Source organism: Arachis stenosperma, chromosome 8 (assembly GCF_014773155.1).
Source record: "Arachis stenosperma cultivar V10309 chromosome 8, arast.V10309.gnm1.PFL2, whole genome shotgun sequence".
NCBI lineage: Eukaryota > Viridiplantae > Streptophyta > Magnoliopsida > Fabales > Fabaceae > Arachis > Arachis stenosperma.
In genome coordinates this window covers 40699472-40709958 of record NC_080384.1, presented here as the reverse complement: position 1 = coordinate 40709958, position 10487 = coordinate 40699472, and the positions used below count along the sequence as shown (strand labels likewise).

At 35.4% G+C, this 10487-nt stretch overlaps 1 protein-coding gene across 1 annotated transcript; it reads left to right on the top strand.

Moving 5' to 3' along the window:
• The first annotated feature begins 7934 nt into the window (after positions 1-7934).
• LOC130946405 (thioredoxin M4, chloroplastic-like) lies at positions 7935-10216 on the top strand. The gene is made up of 2 exons (XM_057875142.1): positions 7935-8316; positions 9710-10216. Exons 1-2 carry the CDS (start codon positions 8076-8078, stop codon positions 10021-10023), a joined length of 555 nt encoding a protein of 184 aa, XP_057731125.1. The 5' UTR covers positions 7935-8075; the 3' UTR covers positions 10024-10216.
• The last annotated feature ends 271 nt before the right edge of the window (positions 10217-10487 follow it).

Sequence of the window (10487 nt, the reverse complement as noted above, 5' to 3'; positions counted from 1 at the left end):
TTAGTGGGTATCTCTAAAAATTTATAATAATTTTTGAATATTCACTTTGAAATATTTGACAATTTGTCCTATATTATCGTGAAGGAGAGGTTCTATGAGAAAAATAGAAATCAATCTTCATTCATTAATTTCAACTCACTAATGGTACATATATGTTAGCCGCTTTGAGTGCAAAGAGAGTAGTAAAAAATAAAACCAGACTTATAATGAACTGCCTATATTATCTAACTAGCTTCTAATTAGTTTTTCTAATTAATTAATTTACTCACGAAGCATAATATGCCCCTCAATTGGCATGTATAAATTGATTATGCCAAACTTAGAAATGAGATTTTTGAACTACCTTGCAGATACCGACTTAGTAAAAATGTCTGTTAGCTAATGTTGAGTTCTAATGCGTATAAGCTTGATAAATTTTGCCACTATTTTTTTTTTTTGAACAAAATGACAATCGATTTCAATATGCTTAGTCCATTCGTAAAAGGTGGGATTGGAAGCAATGTGGATAGTAAATTGTGAATCACAACTACCATGGCCCTGTACTCAAATTCTCTTGAGGATCTAGAGATTGTGTGCTGCTTCTTAGATCTTTAAGACACCAAAGAATCCCTTATAAACACGCAATAGCCAATCACATTCCTTGTGTCAGGACACCCTGCCTATTCTGCATCAGCATATGCCATGAACTTCAAATTAGATTTGGTTGAGAAAAGCAATTCTTGACCAGCTATGCCTTTTAAGTATCTTAGAAGGTGGTGCAATGCATTTTGGTGTGTGGTGGTAGGGCGAGAAAGAAACTAGTTGAAGGTAGAGACAGTATAAGTGATGTGAGGCCGTGAGATTGTGAGATCTCCCAATCATATGTCTATAGTCGGTTGGGTCAGGAGTAGCTCACCATCCGAGGCACACATCCTCAAATTGGTTTCCATGGGTAGGAAAGTAGACTTAGCATTAATGAAGCTTGCATATTGTGAACAAAGAATATTTTCAGAGTATATTTTTTTTCTTACTTAACACGATGCCTTCTGAGGATTTGGCCAGCTCCAATCCAAGGAAGAATTTGAAGAGTGACTCGAGCAATTTTTGCACCTTGTGAACCATCTCAGATGAAGGACTTGCTAATATTATGTCATCTACATACACAAGTAGATAGACCTCGTAATTGCCAGTGCCATATGTAAACAATGAAAAATCCCTCCTTGATTATTTGAAGTTGTTGTTGAGCAGGGTAGTAGAAAACTTGTAGAATCATTGTCGTAAAGCCTGTTTGAGACCATATATCAACCTGTTCAGCCTGCATACCAGGTTAAAATCCTTGCATTTATAACCAAGTGGCAAGTAGGGGTGGCAAACGGGATGAAATCCGTTCGACCGGTCCACATAACTCGCTAAAATAGACGGACTGGGCTGAAAATTTAAAATCGCCATAATTAAAAAATCCACCTAACTTGCACGGCCTAATTCGCGGGATTTGGTGGGTTTCTGTGCGGCGGGTTGGGGTTCTCCGTCGCTTTTTTCTTTATAATTGAAGATGTTCTAAGTTATAATTTGGATTATGTTCTATGTTTGATTAATTAGAGACTTGAAGATATTTAATTACATGTTTTTGACAATATTTGTATTATTTTTTACAATGTTGCTTTTATTATTTTGTTTCAAAAAACTTGGTTGATGATTATGTTTATTACATAGTTAGAATTATAAAAATTTTAATGTTTGTGAATTAAAAATTATAATTTTTTTGTCTTTAAAAATTATAAATTTATTAAAATGATTGTGAAATTATATATATTTTTTAATATTTAATAATTTATTAATAAAAAATAATAAAAAATTAATAAAAAAAGAAAATTGGCGGACTTAGCCCGCCAATCCACCGTTAGATAGGGTAGGGGAAGAATTCAAGACCGTCTCACTAAACAGGATAGGGTGGATCAGCCCACCAAATGACATGCTTTTGGTGGGACAAAGCGGGGCGGTCTAGCCCGTTTGCCACCCTTAGTGGCAAGTCTATGTACACCTCCTCAAACTGTAAAAAAGTGCACTTGAACAGTAGCGAGTTTTGCTATTTAGATGTATTTAAAACAAACACTATTTAGTAATGGAAGCCAAGAACAAGAGCACTTGAACAGTATTGAGTTTTGCTATTGGAAAAAAAAGTGTTTTTATAATCAATTCCCGCTTGTTGAATGTAATCCTTCCCAACTAAGCGAGTCTTGTATCTCTCTATTGATCAATCAGTCTTACACTTCACCTTATACAGCCATCTACAACCAATAGTATGCTTCCTTGCCAGTAGCAGCACTAATGTCCAAGTGTTGGTGGACTCCATGGCCTTCAATTCCTCATCCATGGCCTTCTTCCATTCCGGATACTTTATAGCTTGGTGAAAGAAAGATGATTCAGGTATAGTAGCAATGTTTGCCACAAAACTGTTATATGACTTGGACAAATAAAAAAAATGGTGACACTGATAGTCTTTAAGATACTGTGGTGGTTTTGTAGGTCTGGTGGATCGTCTAAATGGAAATGCAGGGTTAGGGAGAAAGATATGAGATGAGGACTCTTCCAAGAAATTATAAGGGGCAGCTTTATATGTGATAAGGACTGGTGGGGTGGTGACTATAATTGGGGATGAAATTTGGGTTGTTCCATTTAAAAAATTATCTGAGGGAGGAGTGGCTACGGGATAGTTTACAAAAAGAAAACTCACCTTCCATGAAAGTAACATCTCGAAAAATAATTTTTTTTTTTATTGTTTAAGTCATACAATTTTTAGTCCTTGTATCCAGAAAGATAACCAACAAAAATTATTGTCACTGTCCTTGGAGTAAATTTATTTTCTGAGACATTAAAGTAGATGCATGAGCAACACCCAAAAACTCTGAGATGTTTATAGGGAGTGCAATATTATAGTGGTGGACTGGACAATCTGTTTACCAAGAAGATAGCTGTTAGGATGCTTTCACCCTAGAACTCAGTTGGCACCTTGGATTGAAAGAAGAGGGTTGTTGCGACATTGAGCAAATGCTGATGCTTGCATTCCATAACTGAATTTTGCTCAGGTCTCTCCACACATGAGAACTGATGTAAGATTCCTTTTGAAAGCAGAAAATCAGTGAGAGCTAGCTCTTTTGCATTGTCAGATCTAACCTATTTCACTTTGACACTAAACCATCTTTCAATTAGGTTAATAAAATTGATAAGAGTGTTAGTAGTATCTGATTTTTGCTTCAAAAATAAGTCCAAGTGAATCTTGAATGATTATCAATAATAATGAGAAAATATCTCATGTTATTGTAAGTAGAAACTCAATAGGGTCCCCAAATACTACAATGAATCAAATCAAAAACAGAATTATAGAAATGATTATTTGATTGAAAGGATAAACACCTAAATTTAGCTAAAGGACAAACTAGACATTTGGAGTAATTATTCTTCATGGGTTTAGAAGATTTAGTGTGTTTGAGTTTATTCAAGACTTTCTCAAAAGTATGTCCTAATCTAGCATGCTATATATCTCCATTAGGAGAGAAAATCATGTGACAAGAATTATTGGTAATAGTGGGTTGTGACTCTAACCCAAAGAGGTCATCAAGTTCACCACCTCTGCCAATCACTCTCTTGAAGGTCATGTCTTGTATGACAAATAATAGATCAACGAAAAATACAGTGCAATTAGATAATTTTAGTAAAGAACTTATAGAAATTAAATTTATTCTAAAGGAAGATGTTGAGTTAAGTAATTAACTAAATTAATTGATGATGGAAAACATTATTTTATTGGAAAAATTACCCAATTAGTGTTTATTATTTTTGATTCACTGATGCAGGCCATAGTAAGCAAACATAGCAGCAACCTAATATGAAACAAAATGAATTTGCTGGTGGGCTGTCAAAACAATGGAAACCCAAAGAAAACAAAGCAAAGAATTCAAATGGGTTGAACCAGAAAAGAATCAACCCAAGTCCGAATTTATCTCTCAAGCCAATCCCTCCAAATTGCTTCCACTAAAGTAACGTCCACCTTTTTTATTCGGTCAAAACTCAGAGAAGAGAGAGAGAGCTTCGTCTCTAAGCCATTCATCGAAGAAGAAAGAAAGAGAAAGCTCAGTCTAAAAAGCAAAAGTCTAATCACCAAAAACCAAACCATATTAAGCTAAGTCTAAAGTTAAAGGTGATTTATTTCCCTTTGCATGCATCCAATTTTCTTCTCTTCTTCTCAAACTCTTTGCTACTCCAAATTGAGATAAATGAAGAAAGTGATTTCTGTTCACCACTGCTGTAAATCAATGGTCAAATTTGTTTCTTGGGGATAAAGTAGTATCTTAAGGGTTTAAATGTAAGATTGCCATTAAAATACTTTTCTTGAATGCTTCCCTGAGACTTTCGGTCAAGTAAGAGAAAGTCAGACTTAAATTTCTAATTTAGGGATTACCTGAAAAAATGATGTGGTAAGTTGGTAGCACACAGCTCAAGGAGTTGACTTAAGAGAGAGCAACTCAACAACATGCAAGGAGATACAAAAAAGAAAATTTTGTTCATTATTCTGAAGACAAGGAGAGAGAACCAGTTTTTTGAGGTTTATGTTTTGAGAAGAGTTCTCTGAAGAAGTTCACCAACTTGGACAGTACTTCCTAGTCAAAGGAGCATTCCGCCAGAATGAGGAACTAAATAAGAGGCAAGCAAATCTGGTTTATCACATACCAAAGAGGTTGTTGAAGAATTAATCTCCTTCATGTTTTATAGATTGTAATTTTCTTTTCAATATTTATCTTTCTGTAATTTCTTGAGGTAAAAGGATGAATGAGAGAGTTCTTGAAAGAGTCTAAGAGTGGAAAGAGACAGAGAGAAACACTTGAGTGAAAAGCCTAGAGTGATTTCAGATTTTTTTTAGGTTGATTCTGTGTCTTGTATCTTGTACGAGTGAGGTACCCCTTTCTTAGTTGGGTGAGCACTAAGAGTGAAGAGTTATGTATTAGCATAGCCAAGTCAAGTTAGGTTAGAACTTGATAAGAAAAGGATTGTGTCAATCCTATGGAATTGGTGTATGTAATACTTTAACTATAGTGGAAATTCCACCACTATTGTGGTGGAAACTGGATGTAGGTTGCATTGCACAAGGCAACTAAACCAGGATACATAATGGTGTCAGCTTCTCTCTTCCCTGCTCTGTTATGTTTTTTGATATTCATGAGACAAAACTAAATTGTCTCATAAATTTTTCGCTGTTGAGTTCAAACAGATTCAAATTGAAAGTTTATAAGTTAAGCCTTATATCGTTAAAGTAAAAGAAGATATAGATTCAACCCCCTTTCTCTAAGCCTTCTACAACCTTCAGAAGGGATAAAAATGACATTATGAATGGTCAGATAATGGTTAATGACTATGTTTCCTATGGATAAGGTACGGATTCTTGTGTGATTTGGTAAGGCTACATAATGGTTTTTTCAAGGGCTTGAGATTCAAAAGTAGGAAATAAGAATTGGTTATGTGTATAGTAGCTCCTGAATCTATGATCCAAGAGGTAGAATCTGCTTTTTTATTCAAATATAATGAGGAAAAGATTTTATCCTCACATATTTATGGCTCCTTTGTTTGCAGTGCTTGCTGTATTTGAACTAATGCTATAAGCTGGTTGTATTGTGTAGCAGTGAGAGAAAAATCAGCATTTTGTTGAGTTTTTTTATAAGAATTGAGAGCTGAGCAACATGATTCAAATGATTCTTAGTGCCACTGCTCTTGTTCTAAAGATAGCCAGGAGGAGTAACTATGTAACTTATAACACTTATTTTCAGTGTGACCTCAGAAACCGCAATGAGTACATAAGGGGCGATATTTTTTTTTTTTTTTTGCTTGAGATTAGGAGTGGGTGAGTGTGGTGAGTATTTTCCTGCAAAGGCCATGTGTTGATTTGGTTGAGCACTGGTGAGTGTGGGTTGTTTTTCTTCTTGCAGAACTAGGGAGAACACCTTGCCAATTGGAGGAAGAGGATCTGAGAGCAAAATTTGACTTCTCACATTTACCAAGTTATCGTTAAGACTAGGGATGGCAAACGGGTCTAAACCCGCCAAACCGACCCGCATAACTCGCAAAAAAAGCGAGTTGGGATGAAAAATTGGGACTGCCAAAAAACAAAAGTCTGCCTAACCCGTACTGCTTAAACCGCGAGCTTTAGCGGGGCAGGACAGACTTTTCTGTCGGGCTTAGTTTTTTTTGTAAGGGGGTATTTTTGTAATTTTTTTTTACCAAAATCCAACTTCTCCCAACCCAACTTACAAGAGTATGAAGATGAAAATTGAGTATTTTAGATTATTTTTATATTATTTTGGAGACAATATTTATAATTATGTTTTGGATTATGTTTATTTTGCTTTAGAGAGAATATTTATAATTACGTTTTGGATGAATATTTGGTTTATAATTATGTTTATTAGATATTTATAATTACAAAAATTTTAATGTTTGTGAATATAAAAAATATAATTTTTTATGCCTTTAGAAATTATAAATTTATTAATATGGTTGTGAAATTATATATATTATTTAGTAGTTAATAGTAAAAAAAAAGGAGCTTTGGCGGGCTTAGCCCGCCAGCCCGCAGTTAGGCGGGGTGGGGTGTGATTCTAGGACCGCCTCACTAGGTGGGACGGGGCGGGCTTCTGTCGGGGCGGAGCGGACTTCTTCGCTTGCCACCTCTAGTTAAGATCTATCAGAAATAGCATCACATACTCTTGATCGAGATATGCTTGAATTGGCTTGACACCGCCACAAGAGCAAGTGACTAGAGGTCTAAAAGTGTTCAATTCTTCCCAAAGAAACTTCAATTTGGTGAAGTATTGAAAAATTGTTAAAGAACCTTATTGTAGTGTCATGAGAGATTTCTTCGGCTCAAAAATCCGCGGCGCGTTACTTTGAGAGAAGCGAGTTTCCAAATCTTGCTAGAGGAGAGCAATTGAGCCAGTATAGATGACGCTTGCAGCAATGTACTTTGAGATGGACACAATATCATTCGCGCATTGTCAAGATTCAGAAAGTGTGAGATTCAAAGTTAGATTTGGTTTGGGTAGAGAACCATCGATGAACCCTAATTTGCGTTTTTCACTTAGCGCAAGACGCATGGAACGATACCAAGAAGCGTGGTTATCTTCTTGAAGTGATTGTGAAACTCGCACTAGCCTCGGATGGTCATCGGACTAAAATGAGTGAACATTAAGAATCGGTAAAAGTTGTAGCATGTGAGTAGGAGATGGTTTCGAAGAACGCGTGTCTTCTAGAGTGGTTGACATGATAACTCAGGAGCTGAATTGAAGAAAGATTCTAAAGATGAATCGTAAAGAAGTAGAGAGAATTAAAAAAAGGAAGCAAAATAAATGAGAGAAAATGATGGAAGGACTTTTTTAAAAAGTTGAATTTTCTGTGAAAAGTTTATTAGAAAAGAAATCTGAGAGTGAGATTTCATCTAATACCGTATTGTGAAGAAAAAATTCTATAAAAAAAATAAGATCAAACTTTGAATTTCACACTTGCTTATTCTTTTATTTTTTATCTAATTAATTTTAAATATAAAAATTAAAATATAAAATCGTAATTAAATTTTGATCAAATTATAGGGATTAAAAAAAATCTAAAACACTAATTTGATTAATAAAATTAAAAAAAAAACAAAAAAATTGAATTAAAAAAAAACATTTTAATAATTTATTTGATAAACATTTCAATGTCCCGGAAGGAACCAAAAACTATCACTCTATCAGGGATTTCAATTTCAATGGACCCCCAATCAAAACAACTCGATAAAAGCACGAGATGTTCGTTTCCACCACCATCTCTCACTTCTTGTTTCTCATCCACACAAACACATTTCACAACATAATATCCAAAACTTATATTAATAAATAAATAAATAAAGTTGTAATAAAAACATAAACAACAATAACAATAAGAATTAAAAAAAATAGAGAAGAAATTTTTTTCCCCTCAATTTTCTCGTTCATTCATCACAACACAGTCTTTTCACTTCACTTCCCACTCTCTCTCTCTGTCTCTCTCGGGAGCTGCGATCCTCTGCATCCATGGCTACCGTACAACTCCAGTCCCTCACCCTCTCTCGCTCCTCCGTCCTCTCCGCTCCGACCACCGTGTCCTCCATCTCCGGTCGCCGGAGTTCCATCAAGCTGCCGCGCCACGCCGGACTTAGACTCGCCACCTCGACTCGCTTTTCTGGCTCATCGAGTCGCGCCGTGTCGAGAATTGCTCCCTCACGTGCTGGTGGACGCGTCGTGTGCGAGGCTCAGGACACCGCCGCCGTCCAAGGTTAGGTTTCGGTTTCGAAGTTGTATACTTGAGATTTTTATTTTCTGCTTTGGAAATTGGAAAATTATTGAATTGGTGAAAATAATTTGGGGGAAAAAGTAACCTTAAGCTCGTGTTGGCTTATCGAATTAAACACTTGAACTTTCGTGTATGACTGTATGTGAATTTTGTGGATGTCTTGTTTGTGATTTCTGCCAAGTTATTCTTCTTCGTTTTTTGGTTGCTAAAATTGTTCTAATTAGTTGTACAAGTTAATTTGCAATTGTTACCGCGTGAGTTTAATATCAAATGTAATAGAATGACTAAAGCCTAGAAAACAGTTTGAATTGTTTTTGTTTTTTGGTCCAAGAATGAATCCATTATGTGGTTGAAAATTTGTTTTGTAATTTTGTTCCCCTTTCTTGTGTATGTGTAATTGTGTGTGAGTAGGCACATTTCTCGAATAGATATTTGTTTCTATAGGGAAAGAAAGGTACAGATGAATTAGTTCGAATAAATTTTCATATTTTGTTATCTGACTATGACCTTGTTGTAGTTCTCTATTAGCAAGAAGCCTAATTTGGTAATTTAACAGTATTAGCATATCCTGTGACTTTGAGGAAATTTACACCAATTAATCAAAAGAAAAAATAATTTCTTTGGGTTTTGGTTACTCTCCTTTTTGTATTATGGAAGCAAAATTCAGGGTTATGCATGTATTTTCATGAGTGTTAAATGGTGAATGTGTGGTTGTATGCAATTCTTATTGCCTAGAACTTGTATTTAAAAGTGGATCTTTTGCATCAAAATCATTAATTGTGTCCTGTTATAGTGTTTACTTGGATGGAACTGGTTGTTTGGGTTTGTTCAATTGTGGTTATTAGATTGTTGAACATCAAGCTCAAGGTCGTTGTATGCAGTACGGATAGTGAAAATGTCTCTTTGGAGAAGTGAGGTGTATAGTTAAGTCATTTGATAAGTTCTTTAGTAAATTGACATACTTTATAGTGTTATAAAAGGTTTGTGAAGTGTTTGCTTGGTGGTATGGAATTCATGCCAAAATTGATGAAATAGAACTGTTATATCAAGGATGATGCTACCCTCAAAGGGGGAGAGAGTGCAAAGAAGCTATGTTTGTATTCTAGGTTTTAACTCCTAGGTATGCAAAAAACGGGTGACAACTGACAAGTTTGTAGATGAACTATATGTGTGTGTTAGTTTACTTTTACTCCTGGTTTTGCTCCATCAAAATTTCCACCCCATTTTACCCTCCAACCAAGCATAACCTCATAAATAGAGGAACTGAATGGCAGATGCATGACCAATCTTTTGCTGAAAGTTTTTGGAGACACTCGTCAATGCATGTTTGAGAGAAATAGTAATTGAAGTATTTTTGTTTTGTTGGATATTGCAGTGGATCCCATTACTGACGCAAATTGGCAATCGCTTGTGCTCGAATCCGATACTCCTGTTTTGGTCGAATTCTGGGCACCATGGTGCGGTCCCTGCCGTATGATCCACCCAATAATCGATGAGCTAGCCAAGGAATATGCTGGGAAGCTCAAGTGTTACAAGCTCAACACTGATGAGAGCCCTTCCACGGCTACCCGGTATGGAATCCGTAGCATCCCAACCGTCATCATCTTCAAGAATGGTGAGAAGAAAGATGCAGTGATTGGTGCTGTGCCGAAGACAACATTGATGACAAGCATAGAGAAATTCTTGTAAGAGGGCGGCTTCAGCTGGAAGTGAAGCTATTTTTCCAATTAGCTTCCAATGTCTCAACTTTGGATGGTGATTTGTTTTCTTAAATAATCATTTATGGATATGGTACTGTATAGCTGTTGGATTGCAACCACATTCTATGTTCTTTTTAGATAATGTTATAGTAATCAATATGATGCGTGAATTTGGCGTCCAATTATAGCACTTCCTGATTCCATTTAGGCATTGCCTTTCATTCCATCCATTATTTTTGCCCCTCAAACTTTTGGTTCAATTCCATGAATTTGAAATGTAGCTCGGTACATATTCTCTGATACATTTAAGTAGCATTTTACATGAAATAATAATAATAATAATAATAATAATAATAATAATAATAATAATAATAATAATAATAATAATAATAAAACAGAAATGGATATTGTTACTTCTAATTTGATGTTACACCTTTTTTTCCTACAGATTCA

Coding starts and splice junctions, on each gene's coding strand:
- LOC130946405 (XM_057875142.1), top strand. CDS start 8,076: ATGGCTACCGTACAACTCCAGTCCCTCACCCTCTCTCGCTCCTCCGTC. Junction 8,317..9,709: donor GGACACCGCCGCCGTCCAAG/GTTAGGTTTCGG, acceptor TGGATATTGCAG/TGGATCCCATTACTGACGCA.